The 23249-nt window shown below is 30.5% G+C and overlaps 2 protein-coding genes and 1 pseudogene across 2 annotated transcripts in view; 2 read left to right on the top strand and 1 right to left on the bottom strand.

The window, feature by feature from the left end:
- The first annotated feature begins 30 nt into the window (after positions 1 to 30).
- On the top strand, positions 31 to 17284 carry LOC134828543 (S phase cyclin A-associated protein in the endoplasmic reticulum-like). The gene is made up of 6 exons (XM_063841520.1): positions 31 to 171; positions 244 to 384; positions 447 to 827; positions 1760 to 5070; positions 7199 to 7338; positions 17152 to 17284. Exons 2-6 carry the CDS (start codon positions 273 to 275, stop codon positions 17282 to 17284), a joined length of 4077 nt encoding a protein of 1358 aa, XP_063697590.1. The 5' UTR covers positions 31 to 171; positions 244 to 272.
- A 1323-nt stretch (positions 17285 to 18607) lies between these two features.
- Positions 18608 to 21847, bottom strand: LOC134828542 (trichohyalin-like; annotated as a pseudogene).
- Positions 21846 to 23249, top strand: part of LOC134828541 (collagen alpha-3(IV) chain-like) — a 5918-nt gene continuing 4514 nt past the window's right edge. Inside the window, exon 1 of the mRNA XM_063841519.1 lies at positions 21846 to 21903. Coding sequence (XP_063697589.1) covers positions 21846 to 21903 — 58 coding nt within the window. The remainder of the gene's footprint in view (positions 21904 to 23249) is intronic.

Here is a 23249-nt window from a genome sequence, read left to right as displayed (position 1 = left end):
TTCGTTTATTTACTTCATGCTTCGAGCACTTGGAATCGTAAAAATCAATCGATTTCAGCAAAATAAGCGAGTTTCTAGCCTTAAATTCAACTAAAATCGTAAATTTTATGTCCAAACAGAGGAAATTTTTGTAAATTTTTGCGTGGAAATGTAATTAAAGTCTAAAACAAGGTAAACGCGATTCGTCCTTGAACACCATTTTTGCCAAATTCTTTGTTCTAACGCAAATTTTGCCATTTTCAGCTGTTAATTTACCTGCCTAGTCAAAGAAAATGCCCGAAATCAAGGAAAATGACGCAAAAATTCACGCTGATCGGAGATTATCTGCTGCAAAATTGTGTCATAGCGAGGATGAATCACTGAACTCGTCTTCGTCGTCTTCAGGTGAGTTTTGCTTGTTTCGTGTGTGGGCGATTTTTTTATGAGTTTTTGCGTCTTTTTTGCAGTACGGAATGTCGTTTCGAGCAAAAAGCCACCGATTGTGACGAAAATTGCGTCGCCGCTGCTGAAAAAAGAGTCGACGACGTCGTCGTCGCGTGTCAGAAGTGCGAGCGCGGGTCGCGACAAACGCAGTGAGCTTCAGGCGCGGTACTGGGCTTTCCTGTTTGGCAATTTGCAACGAGCGATTGATGAGTTGTACACGACCGTGGAGTGTTATGGCTCGATGTCGTCATGCAAAGAGGTGATTTTGGTACTGGAGAACTATATAAGGGATTTTAAGTCGTTGGCAGAGTGGTTTCAAGTGTCGTCGGAATATGAAAATACGCCGTTGCCACAACGACCGCACTCGTTGGCGTGGGAAGTGAGGAAGAGTAATCCTGTGCCACGTAAGTTTTTTGATTTTTTTTTTATGTTTAAAATTTTTTTTTAACTTTTTGTCTGTTGATCTATTTAAAAAAGTCAAAAACTCTAAATAAAAAATAAATTAAATATAAAATTAAAAAATAAAAATAATTATTTTTTTTTAATTAATCAAATAAGAAAATTAATTAATTAATTAATAAATTATTATTTTATTAAATTTAATTTTAAATTATTTTTTAATTAATTTTAAATAATTTTTTAAAATGTTTTTAATAATTTTTTATTTTAAATTTTTTAATGTTTATTATTATTATTTTTTTATTTTTATTTTACTATTTGCTTATTTTAAGAAATTTAAAAAAAAAATTTATTTAACCAAACTTAAAGTTAAAATTCTCATTTTAATATTTATTTTGTCAATTTTTTCGTTTCGTTTAATTGAGAAATTTTGTTAAATTAGATTTTTTGCTTTAAATTAATTTTTTCAAAAATTTAATTCTGAAAATATTTTTTTGTTTTTTTTTTCATACAAACAAAATTAAAAAAAAAAAATAAATAAATAAAAAAATTTAAAAAAAAATCCAATAATTTTTTATTATTCTTTCTGATAATTTTATATAAAAAAATTTAGAAAATATTTGAAAAAAAAAATTTCGAAATAATTTAATTTTTTTTTGAAACACTGTCGTTTTTTAATTAAATTTTTATGAAATAAAAAAAATGAACAAAATAAAATAAAAAAAAATAATTTTATCTTCAAATTTTCTTAAAAATATTGCCAAAAATTGTTATAAATATTAAAAAAATTTTCTTAAAAAAAAAAATTTTTTTTTTTTAAATAAAAAATTTTTAATTTTTCCTAAAATTTTTCTTAATTCAGAGACAAAAACAAAAAGTTGAAAATAATTCTCTTAAATTTTTAATCTTCGATATTAATTTTTTTATTTATTTTTAGGCGTCAGAATCAAAACTCTTGCCAGCCCAAAGTCAATTTCTGGCAAATCGAGTCCAAATTATTCCGGAAAAAACAGTCCTTGCCCCATAATTGAAGAAAATTCCGTAAACTCACCCAAAAGAACGCCATCAGAGAGCAAATTAGCCATCATTTCGCACAACAATGCCTCCATGCTGCAAGGCTCCAAGGAGTTAATCCACATAAATCACACAACTTTCGAGAATTTCACGAACGGCGAGATCGTTTGTCACGACATGATCGCCTTGAAATCATCCATCATCCCCGAAAGCATCAGTCAAGTGCCCGTCGAGACGCAACAAGTCGTCGAACAGATAAATCTCGCCGTCGATCAAGAAAATAACATCTTCAACTGCGTCATGGATGTCATCCGCTTAGACAAAAGCTCGCAAACGGACTTGCCGGATGGCGATTTAACGCTCGCCGAGTACTTGGAGAAGTACGACAAGTGTCTCATCGCTTCAGAAAACCCAAAAATCGAAGAAATCCCAAAAACGGAGGAAAAATTACCTGTCGAAGAGAAGAAAAAACCTCCGGTAACGGCAAAATACTCAAGTGTTGTGAGCAAAAATTTACCTTCTCGCGCAGCGACGATGACAAATGGCGTTCATGGCAGAGCTGGGCATCAAGGCATCTTGAAAAAAACCGTTGTTGGCAAAATTATTCCAAAAACGACGAATTCTTCCGTTGTTTCGAGTCGTCAAACGCGTTCCGTGAAGCTGCGCGATAACTTGGGAGCTCCGAAAAACGTGGAAAATCGATTGTCGGCACGTTCAAAGACCATGATCGAGATAAATAGCAACAAAAATCCCGTAAATACCCAAAAATCCCGCGTTAGTGAGTTAAATCGCCTCTCAAAATCACGCGAAAGTCTCGGAAGTAGCACTTCCACGCTAAAAGCAAGCACAGATCGCTTGTTGCATGGCTCCAGCAAGTCAAGTCTCGTCCGTTCCAGCTTAAAATCCGATTCCAAAGCCCAAAGTTCGTCAAGTGAGACCATAACAGGCAACGATAGCGGATGGCAAACCGTCAAAAATCGCCGTCGCTTCAGCAGTCACTGGGCAAATCGCTTCAATCAACCTTCCGGATACGCGAGTTTACCTTCTCTGGCCCTTTTGAACGAAGAAAAACCTGAAAAAAACGAAGATGAGAAGCTAAAAAATGAAAAATCGGTTACAAAAGATGTGAAAAGTAAGACTTTGACGGAAGTAAAGAAGAAACCCGTTGCTGTCACGAAGCCAATTGTGCCCTCAAGCGTCAAAACATCCTCGGTTCTCGCCAAAACGACGCAAAAACCCAAACCCGAAGCAATCAAAAGTCAACAAAAGAGCTCATCGTCCGGCGAAATCAAGCGAAAAGTGAATTCGGCGCCGACAACGCGAACGCCCGCGGTTCCCGTCAGCAGCATCAAGCGTCAAAAGTCGGATTTGACGGGACTCAAACTGAAATCGCTACGAAAAGAGTATCTCCGGAGCGAAAAATTGCTGAATTTACAAAAAAACAGCTCAAGTCCGGAAAAAAGATCGAAAAATGAGTCGTCAAACGAGTCAAATAGCCAAACAGATGATGAAAAACAATCGGAAACGAGCACAAGTAAGATCGACATGAAAATCCAAACGGGCAGCGAGATCCTCAACAAACTTTATGTCGCTTGTTTGGGCCAATCTCGCATCGATCGCGACATTTCCAGCTGCGACGACGAACAAGACATCGAATCTGACGACGATCAGAAGAAAATTCTCGAAGCGAAGCAGGAAAGTTTGGAACGCGAGTTGCGCGAACTGCAAAATACCGAAATTGACGTCGATACAGAGACCGATGAGACAGATTGCGAAACTTTGGACCTCATGACGACCGATGATCAGTGCGATGCGAACGGAAATGACGAGGATATGACGTTGGAGGATCGCTATGAAGCCGTTTTGAGTGACATGTCGTGGGTCGAAAGGCTCGAAACGCTGGCGACACTTCAAGCGATCCACGCCCGACACCCGGGACGAGCGCAGCAACTGCATCAAAAGCTGTCAAACCCATCGCGGTGCCTTTCGTTGACGGAAACACTCAAAAAATATCAGGCAAAGCAAGCTCGTGCCTTGGAAAAACGTCAAGCGTTGCAAAAGGACAAAGCGGTGAAGATCCAAAATTTGTTGGCGCGCGTCGAGGAGGTGAAAAATCAAAAGCAGCAGTTAATTGATGAGAAACGCATCCGGATGGAGAGTCGTTTGAAGCGTGCGGCGGAGAATAGAACGCAATATTTGCGCGATAAGATCCGAAAAGCGCATGATGAGGAGGAAAAATTAAAGGAAATTGCTTTTATCAAGAGTTTGGAGGCGCAAAATAAGAGAATAGATTTTATGGAGTCGTGTCGCGAGCAGGAAGGACGACTTCAGGACCTGGAACAGGAACGGATTAAGCGAATGGAGGAAAAAGCCGCGAAAGAAGCTGCTGTGGAGAAGCGTCGACAAGAGTTGGAAGCCCAAAGGCAGCAACGTTTGGAAAAAATGAGCGAAACGCGTCGCGAACGTGAAAAAAGAGTCGGAAAAATGCAAGCCCAGCGTGAACAGCAGCGTCAACATGCGGCACGAGCCAAAGCCAAAGACCGCGAAACGCGTCTCCAAGCATTGCAAGCCCAACAAATCGCCACGACGGAAGAACTTCAGCGAAAAATCCTGCAAAAACAGCAGGAATCAGCGCGGCGCCACGAAGAAAATATCGAACACATTCGTCAACGAGCGCTTGAGATGACAATTCCCATCAGAAGTGGCGAAGAAACGACGCCGCAACCGGGTCAAAGGTCTTCTATAAGTGGCGATGGCACGAAACCCGGCACGAAATATTGCAGCGACAAGTCCAAGGAGCTCGTAAAGACGGCACGGAAGCGTTTGAAGAAGATTAAACAACGAATGGCTCTTGCAGCAGCGGATTATCTCGCGGAAATGCAACCTCTACCGGCTCACGTGAAAAAAGATTCGCAAGTTCATAAATTGCTGAACATGATAACCAAAGGCGGCGGTCCGCTTGGCATCGAAAGACCCCTGGGGCAACTTTTACGACAAATTTCCAAAGCAGAAATTGCGGATTTTCAGTCAATGTGGTTGCTCGATGGGCTCGGAACGATTTCCAACATCATCCAAAAGGGCATGCAAGACAATTCGGACATCTCGAAACGGGCGGTGGTTCTTTCGGTGCAACTTTATCGCAATTCTTGCTCATCCTGTCCACAGATTGCGCGTCATGCGATCCTCGGAAATACAATTGTGGTGTTGTTTGATGCACTTTTGACGAGTTTGCAGGTAAGTTCATGAAAAATATTTTTAAAAAAAAATATTAAAAATTCGTGAAATAATGAACACACAGAATGCATTTTAGCCTTTTAGCGCCTCCGTAAAAATTTTTTTGTTTTATTTTTGTCGAAAAATGCTTTTAGCGTGCAGTAGAAAATTTTATCAAATATAATTAAGTTATGTCTTTCAATAAAATCACAGCACTCGACTCACTTTATCACGTGTCTGTGTGAAATGGACCGAAAAGTGATGTATTGAAAAATCACTTTTGTATCATCGCATCGTTTTTCGTTCACTCACTCACGCTGTCTGTCGATGTCTATCAAAATATTAAAATTTCAGTGTTTCATGTGAAAAGGCAGGGATGTGAAAAAAATTATGACGAATTTTGAGAAAAATTATAAAAATAAAAAAATATTTTTAAAAAAGAAAAATTTAATTAATTAATTTTAATTTTTTTTTATTTTTATTAATTTTTTTAATTTTAATTTTTTATTTTTTTTTTCAAATTTTAGAAAATTTTATATTCGATAAAAATTTAATTTTAATTACTAAAAAAATATTTTAAAATATTTTTTTTTTATTTTTCTTAATTTTTTAAAAATTTAATATAAAACATTTAAACCAGAAATTTAAACTTAAAAATATTAATATTTTTAAATATTAAAGAAATTGAATTTTCAGAAAATTTTAAATTTTTTAAAAATGTGTTTTATTATTTCCATTTCAAAGTTAGTTCAAAAATAAGAAAATTCAGCATTTATTTTAAAAATAACAAAAATTAATTAATTTTCTTATAGAACCTTATTAAATTTTAAAAAAATACTATAAAAATATTAAAAATAATGAAATTAATTAAAATTTTTATTAAATATATTTTTATTATTTGAAATTATTAATTTTTTTATAAAATTTTCTCATAAAAAATTAAAAAAAAATGAAATTAATTAAAATTTTTTTTTTCTTAAGTTTTTTTCAAACTTTTTATTAATTTTTTTATTTAAATTTGAAATTTAAATTTTTAATTAATTTCATTTAAATTTTGTTCCAAAATAATTTTACTAAATGACAGATAAATTTTTGTTTCCATTATTTTTGAGTTCAAATTTAAAAAAAAATCATTTGATAGCCCAGATGAAAATTTTCATTTTTTTTAAATTTAAAAAAAAAATTGGTCACGTGACTTACAATAATTTTTTTTTTATTTGAATTAATTTTAAATTAATAATTTTTATTATTAAAAAGTATTCTAAAAAAATAAAAAAAATAAATTTATTTAATAAAAATTAAAAAAATATTTATTAAAAGTAAAATAATTTGAAAAATTTAATTTCATTAAATATTTTCGAAATTTTTCTGAATTTCACTAAAAAAGCTTCATACATTTAGTTAAAAAATAAAAAAAAATTTTTTTTTAATGAAAAAACAGTAAATTTTTAAAAATTCAAAAAATCTCATAAAAACCCCCAATAACGGCACCTGAACTCATCACCGCACGAACGGTAGCTAACACAAACATTTTCACTTCAATACCTCATGTGATGTCATTGACTAGACAACCAACCGCTCATACACCTATCGTATGTGGGAGAATTCCTTCGAGTTTTGAAACAACACAAAAAGACAACAACAACAATCCTTTTTTTTATGTTAATGCATTTTCACAAGAAATTTTTCGACTCACACAGAAATATTGACTCGTCTAAGCAAATAATTGTCGGTCCTTTGAGAGTCTCGCTGGCACGTGTCATTTAATGATCTACAGCAGCCCGACCACAGATAAGAGACCTAATAATGTTATTTCTCAATTCCTTGACATCGTATGCGTTGCAAGAGAGCTTTAATTGAATTACGTTTATCGATCGTTTTTGTTCCAGTTACCACCCTTCCTTTCGCCCGTCTCTCTCCTGTGCGAAAGTGATATGATTTGAGGGATCGAATTTTACATGGTGCACATGTTGCACATTATTTTGATTAACTTTCGTCTTAATTTTCGGCAAAAATGTCAGATTATCTGATTTTTCGCCGCAAATTATGACAAATTATTTTAATCTTGTTCGACAAATCTGAAAAATAAATAAGAAATTTCCATTTTTCCAGCAAAAAAATTAATTTTTCATTTTTTTTTCTTTTTCAGACCCCTGAGGAAAAAAGTCCCTTGTACCCCGTTGAACTGTCAACTGAACTGATCTTGGCCTGCACTGTTGCCCTGTCACCCAGCAATTCCCTGAAGCAAGCCAACCCTAAGGTATTGGAACGCCTTCCAGATCTCATAAGGTAAGAACAGCAAAAAAACAACAAAAAGCCGTGCGGGAACGAGACAACTCTTCATTCGACATTTTTTCCGTTTCACTCTCCCTCGTTAAATTGTGGATTTCTTCACAACTTTTGATGCGCATGATTTTACATTTTTTTTTTGTCGGTACAAAGCAAAAAAAAAAGGTAGAATCGGCACACAAAACAGAAATGAAGATCGTGTCCGTAGAGAGCACGAAACACAGAAAAATCATAATGGGGTATATAAATGGTTTTAATACATTTCTGCTCATCGACATCGTTGTCTTCGTCGTCATCGTCGTCGTTTTACCTCGAAACCATTGTGTTCTGGTAAAATGTGTGCGTGATATTGTATGGGTTGTGGTATGTGGTCTCCTCGGTATTTCATTTTTTTGTCGTTTTTTTGCTCCTCGATGAATTTTTCTTCTTTAAATATTTTTTGTTAGCAACTTTCGGGGACTTTTTTTGCTATTTTACAACATTTTGCGACAAAAAAAGAGAGAAACTGTTGAGGGAATTTAATGAATATTATCGATTTTCTGATGTCTCCTAGTCAAGTTGAATTTCAGTAGAAAACGAGTATTAGGTAATAATTAATTCTGGCTTTTCAAGTTCCTTTACTTGTTTTTATGGCAAAAGTAGAACTTTAATGTCTCGTCTATGATGGTGATGTTGGAGGAGGATGTCGTTGTTGAAATTTATTGGATAAAATATGGAAGAAGGTTTTGTTAATTGAAGGTTTTTTTTGTTGAGAATTTGATTTTTGAACTCGAAATTATGTTTTCCTTTAAAAGTTTTAAATTTTTTTTAAATTTATATTACCTAATATTACAAACAGAATTAAAAAAAAAATTAAAAAAAATAATTTAAAAAAAAAATTTTTCACAAAATTTTAGAAAATTCAGATAATTTTTTTAAGAATTCGTATTCTTGATTTTGAAAGTTAATTATTCTTGTAATATAAATTTAAAAAAAAATATTAAAAAAAATATTAAAAAAAATATTAAAAAAAATATAAAAAAATATAAAAAATTAAACAAAATAATATTAAAAAATAAAAAAAAAAATAATATTAAAAAATAAATGAAGTTTTCAACTTCTAATACAAATTTATGTTGAAAAAAAAAGTAAATTAAAATAAAACTTAAAAAAAAAATAAAACCAAAGAAGTAACATAAAAAACACTGGAAATAATATAAAAATTTTAAAAATATTTTTTTTTTATTATTTTTAGCTTTGATTAGAAAAAAAAAAATTTTATTGAAAATTATAAATTAAATTAATTAAAAAAAATTAAATTAAATTTAAATTTAACTTTTTAATCATAAAATTAATTTAATTAATAAACTTATTTTGTTATTTATTTTTTTTTTTTATTTTTAATTATTTTTTCTATTTTTTTTTATTCAAAAATAAAAGAATACTTATTGAAATCGAACTAAATATATATATTACAAATTGGTAACAAATACAAGTTTATGTCAAAAAATTTTTTCTAATATTTTTACTTTTTTACGTGTTCTGAAAAATTTAAGCTGAATAAATTATTTCATTAATTTGTGTGAAAATAATTTTTTAAATTTAATTTTTATTTTTTAAAAAAATTTTTAATTAATAAATTTAGCATATGTTTCAAAATTTTTTTTAATTTTTAAAAATAATAAAAAACTAAAAAAAATAATTTTTTATTGCATTTCTTTCTCACTCAATAAAAATTTAAAAAAAAAATAAATTATAAAAAAATGAAAACTTACATCTGCCTCGAATCCAAAATCGATCTCTCACATCTTGACAGATTAACTAAAAAATATGTGTTCAAAAAAATATTATTCAATTTATTAAATAGACTCACAGACAACCGCAACACAAAACGAATGAAGAAGACACATAATAAATTTTCGTTTGTTTTTTTTTTTAACAAATAATTTTTGTGTTATTTTTTTATTTACTAATGTGTTTACAAAATATGTATTTTTTTACGTGCCTCGACATATGCGGTTTTTCAAAAAAATAAAATAAAATGAAAAATATTTATATTGAACCGCGCGCACTCTTTACATATTTTTCATTGATCGAGGATTGTTTGTTTCGAAAAAATACGATGCATGCAACTTGGGTGGCATTGGCATGTAAATATTTGAAAATTAATCTGAAAAATTAATATTTTTCTTGTTTTGTTATTGTTGAAGTTTTAAAAAAATTAAATGATTGACAGTGGGATTACATCACTTTTTTTTTGTAACAGGCAAAAAGTCGTTAGAATGGGAAATTATGCGCATTTTAATTGAAAATATTTTTTTTTATTAAAATAAAAATTTAAAAAAAAATAATTTAAAAAATAATTAAAGCGTATTTTAATTTAATTTATTTATTATTTAATTTATAATTGTTAAAAATTATTTTTTATAATTATTTTTTTTAAATTTATTTTTATTTTATTTAATTATTTAAATAAATATTTTTGTTATTTTAAATTAGTTAGTAACACAAGACAGACGAAAAAAAATATTTTAATATTTTTTAAGAAATGCAAAAGATGAAAAATGAACCTTTCGAAAAATTCTTCACCTCTTAAAATATTTACGAATATTCTATTTCCATCAACAACAAAATATTTACATGAAATTCGTTCGAATGTCTCACAGGGAAACAAAACACAAAATAATAACAATAGAAAAGTTATCGTAATTTAATATCATGTAAATTCGAAGGCAAAATAAATAAACAAAAAATTATTTATTTTTCGAACTTTGCGATCTTTTTTCGTCTCTGAGAGTAACTTGATCCTAGTTTCATTCAAAAAAAAAAAAAAAGTCGTAACATGTGACAGAGGCGACATATTTCCAGTATTGTTCCTAAATTAAAGAACATATTTTATTTGTGTACAAAAAAAAAATTAAATAAAAGTTTCTTTGATTTAAATTCAATCAATGTGACCGTGTTATTTACGCTTCATTAAATGTACAAGAGGATCAGTAGTTTTTGTTGTTGTTGTTGAGTTGGAGATTTTTTTTTGTCGTTCGAAGGGTGTAAAAGTACAAGTAGTGCGCAAAAATAAAAGGACATGCCGGAGAGGTGTCCTTTCATTGCTTTTTGATTGACTCATCTCACCATTGTTTATGCATATGTCACATTTTTCGCTCTACTTTACGGCAATTCGATCTTGTTGTTATTACTTTTAATTTTAATTTACTCTACTCTCGGCGCTCGATACAATCTCGTTAAATTAGGGTGCGAGTCTATCATTACTCCTCTATTGATATATCAAAGAGCAGAGGGATTCCTATCGTCAGGGGACACGCAAATAAATAATAAAAAAATAAACATAACTAAATTATATGGTCGTGAATTGAAAAATAAAGCGCCACGAGATAAAGAGCGAGCTAATGTAGTATATTTCTTTAAAACCTATCATTATTATTGGAACAAGCCTACCTACGAATTATGGTTAGAATCACAGCGTGACACAGTTTAAAACTTCAATTAAAAAGTGGTGAGGTGTGTTTTTATTGAGTTATTTATTGGATTGGAATGGAGTTCTGGTCAGTTTTTGTTTGAAAATGGTCATTAAAGAATGAGTCCTAAACGAGATGAAAATTTAGTAAAAACTCGAGTTTTTTTTATTAAAATTAATAAATTAAGAAGGTTTTATTAAAAAAAAAGTATTAAAAAAATAAAAATTAATTAATTTTTTTTACCGAAAAATTTTTAAATATTCTTTAATTATTGATTTTTGATATATTTTTTACTGCAAAAACTTTAAAAATATTTTTTTCTTGTGAATTGTAAAAAAATATTGTTTGTTGTATCCAGGAAAAATAATTTAAAAAATTTTTTTTTTAAATTTAGAATAGATGTTTTTTTTTAATTTAAATTTTTTTTTCTTTTAAATTTAAAATTATTTTTTTTTAAATTTAATTTATTTTTAAATTCTAAAAATATTAATTTTATTCTCACCTTTTTAATTATTTTATTATATAATAAAAAAAACTTTAACTTATTTATTTTTCAATTTAAAAAAAAATTTCAAAATTGTAAAAAAAAATATTTTTGAGATATGAGAATAAAAAAAATATTTTTCAGTTCATTCTTTTCATTTAAATATTAAAAATTAAGAATAAATTATAAAACTTTCGATTTTCGTGAGCTCGCAAATTTTTATTTATTTTATTTTAATTAATTTAATTTAATTTAATTTATTTTTAAAAATAATTTTCAATTTAATTTTAAATACAATTTGTTCAACATTTGTCATAGGAAATGTAAAAATTCGATCAAGAGCTGTAATTTATCAAAACAAAAAAATCTTAAAAGAAATTTCCGTTTCGCATTAAAATCCGTTGAATATTCATCAATTTCACTCAATCATAAGAGGTCACTTCATCATTATTCATTTCACAAGTTGTCATTTAATTTTTTTTTATTTATTTTTGTGCAAACACACGCCAAAAACCGTGCCTCTAACCCCGTTGTCACCGCATCCGCTTAACTACCTCTTTTCTTACGTGTCGCTGACATTCTAAGCAAATTCGACAACAAAACGACGAACGAATAAGATGACAACTTTACAAAATAATAATAAAAACCAACAAAAATGCTAATTTATACAAAAAGTTTTTTTTTCTTCATCTCCAACATTTTTATATCGTTTCTGATAAGATATTCGTCAAAAAAAAAATCGTAGGCTGTAAAAAACGTTTATTTTGTGTGTGTGCGCCTTTTTACGAGTGTACGAAGAATTTAATCATAAAATAATATTTTATAGCATTTATTTGATAAAAATATTATTGCTCGAGTCTGGAGATGGAATTAAAATAAAAGTAAATGGACATTTAATATGAAAATGAGGTAAAGTTTTAATGAAAAAGCTCGCAAGGTAAACGATTTGATTCTAAGAAATAATTTTGTTGGACGCACAATTAATGTAAATTTTGTTTAAAAAAATTTTTATTGTGAAAAGTTGACAAGTTTTTTTTATTGTTTGGTTGTTAAAGGCACGAGACGAGATATTTAATCATAAAAATTTTGTCTGATTTTGCTTGAATGGGTAAAAAATTAGCAAAAAATGGAGAGCCATTTAGATAAGGAAGAGACAAATTTTTTTTAACATTTTTTTAAAGAACGCTACTTTGGAGGAAATTTTAGTATTTTATGGATTTAATGTCGGTCTGTTTAATAAAATTTTTATTTTTTTTTTCAAATCAAACAATTTTTCAATAAAATTTTCAAAAATGAATAATTTTTTTTAATTAAATATTTTTAAAATTTTGACATTAATGAAAAATAAATTTTTTTCAACATAATTAAATAAATTAAATTTAAATAAAATTTTATTAATTTTAAATATATTTTTAAAAATAAATTCTAATAACAAATTAAATAAAATTACAAATTACAAAAAATTACGATTTTAAGAAAATATTTAAAAAAAATAATTTAAAATTTCATTTAGAAAAAAAAATAAATTAATTCAAAAAAAAAATTATTAAAAAAATAATTAATTTAAAAAAAATAAAATTTAAAATAATTAATTTAATTAATTTTAAAAAATTATTTTATTTATATTTAATTGAAGTTAAAAATACGCTTAAGCCGAATTTTGCAACAAAACCGCACCTTTAATTTTTTTTTGTTGATCGCAATTCTTTATAAATAAATTCCTCTATCATAAGCTACTTCTCTTATAAAAAACGTATCTATCTAAAAATTTATTATTTGTTGTAATTTTATTATCTTGCGTTCGCTATTTTAGTGCATGCCACAAGGAATTAAGTTATAAAAAATGGGTTTTGCGATAAGAATTGTTTTTTTTCTCCTTCTAGACAACTCAGACCAACAAAGGTGAATTGGATCATATTTTATACAGGATTATAATTTTTTTTCTCTATCAATAACGCGAGTCACGAGTTTCATTAAAAAATCATTTTTTCTCCATCCGGTCTATTTTTGTAGTTGTTGCCATTCTCGAATTGAATCAAGAACGATTTTTTTCCTGAGGGGACATTAAACTGCTGTCACTGTCACACCATCGATGATCCTCAAAACGACAGAAAAAAAAGATGTTTAATGCAAAATCACATCATCGTCACCATCAACTTTGTTTGGATTTAGATTTTATTTAATACATATTATTTTATTTAGACTCTACTCCACTTTTCTGATGTTTCTCTAATGTTTATTCTCGTGTCGTAAACAGATGCTTTTGGTCTCACAATCTGAAATTTCACATCGCAGCACTTGTATTGTGATATTTTTTGTTTATCTTATGATTATTTGTGATTTCATTGTGTGTTTTCACACTATTTTATCCATTAAAGTAAATAAATACATGGAAGATGCGTCATTTTCGAGAGATATTTCCTTGTTCATTTAAAGTTTTGAAGTGGTTCAATATACTTTTTTTTTTTGAAATTTTAAATGAAAAATTATCCTTCCTAATTTATTAAATTTTATTTATTATGAAAAAACTTAGAGTTTTTACTAAATTTGAATATTTAAAATTTAATAAATAAATAAAATAAATTTAATAGAGTTCATTTTTTTTATGTCCATTTTTGTACTTCCTTAAAAAATAATTTTCTTGTATTAAAATCCATCCCAACCCAATAAATAACTCAATAAAAACACAATTCACCACTTTTTAATTTAATAGATTTTAAACAAAAACTGTCACGCTGGTTTTAATTTTTTTAGGCTTGTTCCATATAATAATGATTGGTCACATTAAAAGTCCAAATATACTACATTAGCTGAAAAATTAAACATGTAGCTGAATTTTTAGCCCTTTTAGAACTTGAGTCATTCTTAAATGTCCATTTTTAAACAAAAACTGACCAGAACTCCATCCCAACCCAATAAATAACTCAATAAAAACACACCTCACCACTTTTTAATTGAAGTTTTAAACTGTGTCACACGTAGTTTGTATCGATTGCGGAATAGAAATAAGAGAGAAAAACTGGTTCACTAGTTCTTTGTCTGTTCGAGTCTCGTTTAAATTCAATTTCATGCGAAATGTATTGCTTACCTCACCTGTAACGTTTTGCACTTTTATGTGTTACAGGAACGAATTTTATTTATTTTTTTCTATTGTCTCTGTAAGCCAGGCATCTCCATTGAATATTTTTTTTTCAAAGTTTTTTTTCATTTTCTAAAAATAATTCATATAAATCTGGTAATAAGAGGATTTTGGCGAAAATTTGTTAAGGTGTTAGATCAAAATATTTTTTCGCGCTAACTCCCACATAAGCAGGTTTTTTGTTCTATTGGCGTTGAATGAAGTTGAAGGTATTTGAGCGAATTTCTAGTTTTTTTTTTGCAAGGAGTTAATTTGCTTGAAATGAAGGTAGCTGCACGATATTGATACTTTTTCATGCAAAGCGTCGAGTCATAAGAATCACTTTTTTCCATGAAACATATGCTCGGAAACGCATAGTTTTGGCGCTAACCCGTGATTCCTCATTTCTGAATGAAAATACAATATAAATCTGGTAATAAGAGGATTTTGGCGAAAATTTTTTTTGATCATTTTTTTTCGCGCTAAACATGCGTCGAGTCATAAGAATCACTTTTTTCCATGAAACATATGCAGAAAATTTTACTTTAATTTATTTAAATTAATTTATTAATTAAATTAATTAATAAATCTGGTAATAAGAGGATTTTGGCGAAAATTTTTTTTGATCATTTTTTTTCGCGCTAAACATTATTAATTAAAATTATTAATTTAAATAATTCTTAATTAAATTATTTTTTATCAATTAATTAATCAATTATTTAATTAATTTAAATAATTAATTTATTAAGAGGATTTTGGCGAAAATTTTTTTTGATCATTTTTTTTCGCGCTAAACATGCGTCGAGTCATAAGAATCACTTTTTTCCATGAAACATATGCTCGGAAACGCATAGTTTTGGCGCTAACCCGTGATTCCTCATTTTTGAATGAAAATACAATATAAATCTGGTAATAAAAAAATAACACAAAAAGTATTTGTTTTTATTATGTGTCTTCTTCATTCGTTTTGTGTTGCGGTTGTCTGTGAGTCTATTTAATAAATTGAATATTATTATTACCAAAAAAAAAACACAAAAAAAAATTTAATCAGTCTCATCCTATATTATATTTATACAAAGCACAAAAAACTTGTTCGCTCACACACATGTTGTGTTACGAATACCCTGCGATACTTTTTTATAACAATCTTGAAAGCAATAAAAAAATTATTTTTTTAGTTTTTTTATTATTTTTAAAAATTACAAAAAAAAATTTTTTTTTCTCAAAAAATAAAAATTAAATTTAAAAAATTATTTTCACACAAATTAATGAAATAATTTATTCAGCTTAAATTTTTCAGAACACGTAAAAAAGTAAAAATATTAGAAAAAATTTTTTGACATAAACTTGTATTTGTTACCAATTTGTAATATATATATATTTAGTTCGATTTTAATAAGTATTCTTTTATTTTTGAATAAAAAATAATTAAAAATAAAAAAAATGAAAAAAAAAATAAATAAATAACAAAATAAGTTTTAAAGGAAATTCAGATTTTAATCCGGTTTTGAAGAGTTCCATTCAATTTGACTTTCGATCCGGTAACAATGAGAAGTGCTGGATTTTTTATTTGCATATTTTTACTTTTTAACGTGAATTTACGCGACAATTCTTTTTTTGTTTGGGAATTTATTTATTGACAAAAGATAAATAAATGAACAGCGATATTTAAGATTATCGCATAAAATTTTATTGCTCAAGTCGAGTCGAGTTATCGTTGCAAATGAGAAAAAAAATTATTTTTTTTATTTTTTTTTAATTCTGTTTGTAATATAAATTTAAAAATGTTTAAAGGAAAAAATCAATTTCAAGCTTAAAAATCAAATTCTCAACAAAAAAAAACCTTCAATTAACAAAACCTTCTTCCATATTTTATCCAATAAATTTCAACAACGACATCCTACTCCAACATCACCATCATAGACGAGACATTAAAGTTCTACTTTTGCCATAAAAACAAGTAAAAGAACTTGAAAAGCCAGAATTAATTATTACCTAATGCTCGTTTTCTACTGAAATTCAACTTGACTAGGAGACATCAGAAAATCGATAATATAATTCCTCAACAGTTTCTCTCTTTTGTCACAAAATGTGCTAAATAACAAAAATGTCCCCGAAACATTTCTGAAAAAATATTTAAAGAAGAAATTTTCACCGAGAAGCAAAAAAAACGACAAAAAAATGAAATACCGAGGAGACCACATACCACAACCCATACAATATCACGCACACATTTTACCAAACGCAATGTTTTCGGTATTTTAGATGAGTTTTCATCTATTTTTAATGAATTTTTAGGCTGTTTTCGGTATTTTAAGATGACTTTTCATCTGTTAATGAGTTTTTAGACTGTTTTCGATAATTTACGATAACGATTTAATTTTTCAGAGACCTAAAAAAATCAATTAAAGAACCTTATCTTGATAGACAGTATTCACTTACTTTTTTGTTTTTTTGCTGTTCTTACCTTATGATCTGGAAAAATATTCTTGAAGTTGTCTCGGCAAAAATTATGCAATTACGCCCAACATTCGTTTCGCTTCCTTCGATGACCTTTACCTCCGTCTTTACTTATTTGCATTTCCGTGTCTCTTTTTTTTTTTCAAGATTAAAATAATTTGTCATAATTTGCGGCGAAAAATCAGATAATCTGAGCATTTTTGCCGAAAATTAAGAGACGAAAGTTAATCAAAATAATGTGCAACATGTGCACCATGTAAAATTCGATCCCTCCAAATCATATCACTTTCGCACAGGAGAGAGACGGGCGACTGGAACGAAAAACGATCGATAAACGTAATTCAATTAAAGCTCTCTCGCAGCGCATACGATGTCAAGGAATTAGAATTAGGTCTCTTATCGTCTGGTCGGGCTGCTGTAGATCATTAAATGACACGTGCCAGCGAGACTCTCAAAGGACCGACAATTATTTGTTTAACAAGTCAATGTTTGTGTGAGTCGAAAAAATTTCTTGTGAAAATGCATTAACATAGAAAAAGATATATTGTGTTTTTGTGTTGTTTCAAAACTCGAAGGAATTCTCCCACATCAATAGGTGTATGAGCGGTTTGTTGTCTAGTCAATGACATCACATGAGGTATTGAATTGATTTATTCAGTTTTCGATTGTCAGTCGATTCAAGTGAACATAAGGTAGTGCAGAAATTTTTTGTTGTTCAAGCATTTAAGGTAATTGCCCGGCACTGTGGCATTGACGATATGTTGTTGTTCAGGCAAAAAAAAACCAAAACTGCAGATTTCAGGTGAAATCTCTCATTAGCGTGGAGATCTTTTTAATGTTTATTACATAAATTTAAGTTTTTTTTAATATTTTTAGAATACTTTTTAATAATGAAAATTATTAATTTAAAATTAATTCAAATGTGTAAAAAATTATTGCAAGTAACGTGACCAATGTGGGTTTAAATTTAGATATCAAATAAAATTTTATAATTAGTTGAGGTGTTTAATGGGCAATTTTTGCTTAGAAATTGTTTCTAATGAGGTTTTGATGAATTTTAAGTTTTTTCACAAGGTTTTGAGAGACGTCATGGGATGATAAATTTGCAAAAATTACTTGATTTGTTTAAAATATCAGTAAATTATCACCTGGTGAGTGAAAAAAGATGCAAAATCATTGAAATGTCAAAAACTTTCTTCAAATAAAAAATTTAACTGGCGTCTCCATTAAACTTCGAATAAATTTCTTTAATATTTAAAAATATTAATATTTTTAAGTTTAAATTTCTGGTTTAAATGTTTTATATTAAATTTTTAAAAAATTAAGAAAAATTTAGAATTAGAAAATTAGATATTTTCGAAATATTTTTTTAGTAATTCAAATTAAATTTCGAATATAGTTCGAAAATTTTCTAAAATTTGAAAAAAAAAATTTTTAAAAAATTAAAATTAAAAAAATTAATAAAAATAAAAAAAAATTAAAATTAATTAATTTCGAATTTTTCTTTTTTAAAAATCCTCTTCGAAAAATATTTTTTTCAAAATTTGTCATAATTTTTTTCACATCCCTGCCTTTTCACATGAAACACTGAAATTTTAATATTTTGATAGACATCGACAGACAGCGTGAGTGAGTGAACGAAAAACGATGCGATGATACAAAAGTGATTTTTCAATACATCACTTTCGGTCCATTTCACACAGACACGTGATAAAGTGAGTCGAGTGCTGTGATTTTATTGAAAGACATAACTTAATTATATTTGATAAAATTTTCTACTGCACGCTAAAAGCATTTTTCGACAAAAATAAAACAAAAAAAAAATTTTACGGAGGCGCTAAAAGGCTCGAATGCATTCTGTGTGTTCATTATTTCACGAATTTTTAATATTTTTTTTTCAGAATTTTTCATGAACTTACCTGCAAACTCGTCAAAAGTGCATCAAACAACACCACAATTGTATTTCCGAGGATCGCATGACGCGCAATTTGTGGACAGGATGAGCAAGAATTGCGATAAAGTTGCACCGAAAGGACCACCGCACGTTTCGAGATGTCCGAAGTTGTCTTGCATGCCCTTTTGGATGATGTTGGAAATGGTTCAAGCCCATCGAGCAACCACATTGACTGAAAATCCACAATTTTATTCTTGGAAATTTGTAGCAAAAGTACCCCAGCTCGATGCCAAGCGGACCGCCGCCTTCGTTATGGTGTTTTTCAGCTGAACTTGCGAATCTTTTTTCACGTGAGCCGGTAGAGGTTGCATTTCCGCGAGATAATCCGCGCAAGAGCCATTCGTTGTTTTATCTTCTTCAAACGCTTCCGTGCCGTCTTTACGAGCTCCTTAGACTTGTCGCTGCAATATTTTGTGCCGGGTTTCGTGCCATCGCCACTTATAGAAGACCTTTGACCCGGTTGCGGTGTCGTTTCTTCACCACTTCTGATGGGAATTGTCATCTCAAGCGCTCGTTGACGAATGTGTTCGATATTTTCTTCATGCCGCCGCGCCGATTCCTGCTGTTTTTGCAGGATTTTTCGCTGAAGTTCTTCCGTCGTGGCGATTTGTTGGGCTTGCAATGCTTGGAGACGCGTTTCGCGGTCTTTAGCTTTGGCTCGTGCCGCATGTTGACGCTGCTGTTCACGCTGGGCTCTTTCGTTTTTCGCGTTCGCGACGCGTTTCGCTCATTTTCTCCAAACATTTGTGCTCTTGGGCTTCCAAGCTCTGTCGACGCTTCTCTTCTTTGGCAGCTTTTCCATTCTTTTTTGATCCGCTCCTGTTCCAGGTCCTGAAGTCGTCCTTCCTGCTCGCGACACGACTCCATAAAATCTATTCTCTTATTTTGCGCCTCCAAACTCTTGATAAATGCAATTTCCTTTAATTTTTCCTCCTCGTCATGCGCTTTTCGGATCTTATCGCGCAAATATTGCGTTCTATTCTCCGCCGCACCAAACGACTCTCCATCCGGATGCGTTTCTCATCAATTAACTGCTGCTTTTGATTTTTCACCTCCTCGACGCGCGCCAACAAATTCTGGATCTTCACAGCTTTGTCTTTTTGCAACGCTTGACGTTTTTCCAAGGCACGAGCTTGCTTTGCCTGATATTTTTTAGTTTCCGTCAACGAAAGCACGCGATGGATTTGACAGCTTTTGGTGCAGTTGCCTGCGCTCCGTCCGGGTGTCGGGCGTGGATCGCTTCAGCGTTAGAGCCTTTCAAACCACGACATGTCACTCAAAACAGGTTTCATAGCGATCCTCCGGTCATATCTTCGTCATTTCCGTTCGCGTCGCACTGATCATCGGTCGTCATGAGGTCCAAAGTTTCGCAATCCGTTTCATCGGTCTCCGTATCGACGTCAATTTCGGTATTTTGCAGTTCGCGCAACTCGCGTTCCAAGCTTTCCTGCTTCGCTTCGAGAATTTTCTTCTGATCGTCGTCAGATTCGATGTCTTGTTCGTCGTCGCAGCTGGAAATGTCGCGATCGATGCGAGATTGGCCCAAACAAGCGACATAAAGTTTGTTGAGGATCTCGCTGCCCGTTTGGATTTTCATGTCGATCTTACTTGTGCTCGTTTCCGATTGTTTTTCGTCGTCTGTTTGGCTATTCGACTCGTTTGACGACTCATTTTTCGATCTTTTTTCCGGACTTGAGCTGTTTTTTTGTAGATTTTAAAATAGCAATTTTTCGCTCCCGGAGATACTCTTTTCGCAGCGATTTCAGTTTGAGTCCCGTCAAATCCGACTTTTGACGCTTGATGCTGCTGACAGGAACCGCGGGTGTTCGCGTTGTCGGCGCCGAATTCACTTTTCGCTTGATTTCGCCGGACGACGAGCTCTTTTGTTGACTTTTGATGGCTTCGGGTTTGGGTTTTTGTGTCGTTTTGGCGAGAACCGAGGATGTTTTGACGCTTGAGGGCACAATTGGCTTCGTGATAGCAATGGGTTTCTTCTTTACTTCCGTCGAAATTTTAGTTTTCACATCTTTTGACACCGATTTTTCATTTTTTAGCTTCTCATCTTCGTTTTTTTCCGGTTTTTCTTCGTTCAAAAGGGCCAGAGAAGGTAAACTCGCGTATCCGGAAGGTTGATTGGAGTTTTGCAGTGACTGCTGAACCAACAGGCGATTTTTGACGGTTTGTCCGCTATAGTTGCCTGTTATGGTCTCACTTGACGAACTTTGGGCTTTGGAATCGGATTTTTGAGTCAAACAGACAGACTTTGACTTGCTAGAAGCTCAAAGCCGCGATCTGTTGCTTTTAGCGTAGAAGTGCTGCTTCCGAGAGACTTTCGCGTTGATTTTGAAAGGCGATTTAACTCACTAACGCGGGATTTTTGGGTATTTACGGGATTTTTGTTGCTATTTATCTCGATCATGGTCTTTGAACGTGCCGACAATCGATTTTCCACGTTTTTCGGAGCTCCCAAGTTATCGCGCAGCTTTACGGAACGCGTCTGACGACTCGAAACAACGGAAGAATTCGTCGTTTTTGGATTAATTTTGCCCACAACAGTTTTTTTCAAGATGCCTTGATGCCCAGCTCTGCCATGAACGCCATTTGTCATCGTCGGCGAAGTTGAGCTTGCTCACAACACTTGAGTATTTTGCCGTTACCGGAGGTTTTTTCTTCTCTTCAACAGGTAATTTTTCCTCCGTTTTTGGAATTTCTTCAATTTTTTGATTTTCTGAAGCGATGAGACACTTGTCGTACTTCTCGTACTCGGCAAGCGTTAAATGCCCATCCGGCAAGTCCGTTTGCGAGCTTTTGTCTAAGCGGATGACATCCATGACGCAGTTGAAGATGTTATTTTCTTGATCGACGGCGAGATTTATCTGTTCGACAACTTGTTGCGTCTCGACGGGCACTTGACTGATGCTTTCGGGGATGATGGATGATTTCAAGGCGATCATGTCGTGACACACGATCTCGCCGTTCGTAAAATTCTCAAAAGTTGTGTGATTTATGTGGATTAACTCCTTGGAGCCTTGCAGCATGGAGGCATTGTTGTGCGAAATGATGGCCAATTTGCTCTCGGATGGCGTTCTTTTGGGTGAGTTTACGGAATTTTCTTCAATTATGGGGCAAGGACTGTTTTTTCCGGAATAATTTGGACTCGATTTGCCGGAAATTGACTTTGGGCTGGCGAGACTGAGTCTCAAAAATAAATAAAAAATTATTTAATATCGAAGATTAAAAATTTAAGAGAATTTTTTTTCAACTTTTTGTTTTTGTCTCTGAATTAAAGAAAATAAAAATTTTGAAATACTTTTTCATTTAAAAAAAATTACAATTTGATTAAATTTTTTAAGAAAATTTGAAGATAATTTTTTTTTTATTTCAATTTTTTTTTTCAAAAACGGCAATTTTAGCAATTTTTTTTTAATTTTCCAAAAATAGGTACTTGGAAACATTATTTTCTTGATTTTTCTTGAAATCAACATTTTTTTTTTTTAATTTTGATAATTTTTTTTACTTTATATTGATCTTATTTTTTTTTTTAAATATAAAAATTTTTATTTAATTTTTTTATTTATTTTTTTTTTTTGAAATGTCTGACAAAGGCAATAAAAATTATTTTAAGGAGAAAATTAAAATTTATTTTTTTTTCAATATTCAGAAAAAATCCTAATTTAACGAAACGAAATTTTTTGTTAAAATTTGGTTAAACCATTGTTTCAATTATAAAAAAAAATAATTCATAATCGATTTTTTTCAAAATTTCTTGAAATATATTAAAAAATTATTATAATTAAAAAATTAAATAGAATATTTATTAATTTTATTTTTGATTTTAGAAATTTTTTAATAAATTCATAATCTCAAATTTTTTAAAAATTTTTTAAAGTAAAAAAAATAATTTAAAATAAATTTATGAATAATTTTATTAATTGATTAATTTTTGTTTTTTTTAAATTAAATTAAAATAATTATTTAATTAATTATTATTTTATTTTTATAATAATTTATTTAAAATTTCATTATTTAAATTTTATTTTTTAATTTATTATTAAAATTTCTGACTTTTTAAATGGATCAACAGACAAAAAGTTAAAAAAAAAATTTAAACATAAAAAAAAATTCAAAAACTTACGTGGCACAGGATTACTCTTCCTCACTTCCCACGCCAACGAGTGCGGTCGTTGTGGCAATGGCGTATTTTCATATTCCGACGACACTTGAAACCACTCTGCCAACGACTTAAAATCCCTTATATAGTTCTCCAGTACCAAAATCACCTCTTTACATGACGACATCGAGCCATAACACTCCACTGTCGTGTACAACTCATCAATCGCTCGTTGCAAATTGCCAAACAGGAAAGCCCAGTACCGCGCCTGGAGTTCACTGCGTTTGTCGCGACCCGCGCTCGCACTTCTGACACGCGACGACGACGTC

This window comes from Culicoides brevitarsis, chromosome 2 (assembly GCF_036172545.1).
Source record: "Culicoides brevitarsis isolate CSIRO-B50_1 chromosome 2, AGI_CSIRO_Cbre_v1, whole genome shotgun sequence".
Taxonomy (NCBI): Eukaryota; Metazoa; Arthropoda; class Insecta; order Diptera; family Ceratopogonidae; genus Culicoides; species Culicoides brevitarsis.
The sequence above is the reverse complement of the archived record's forward strand: the minus strand, read 5'-3'. Positions and strand labels throughout refer to the sequence as shown.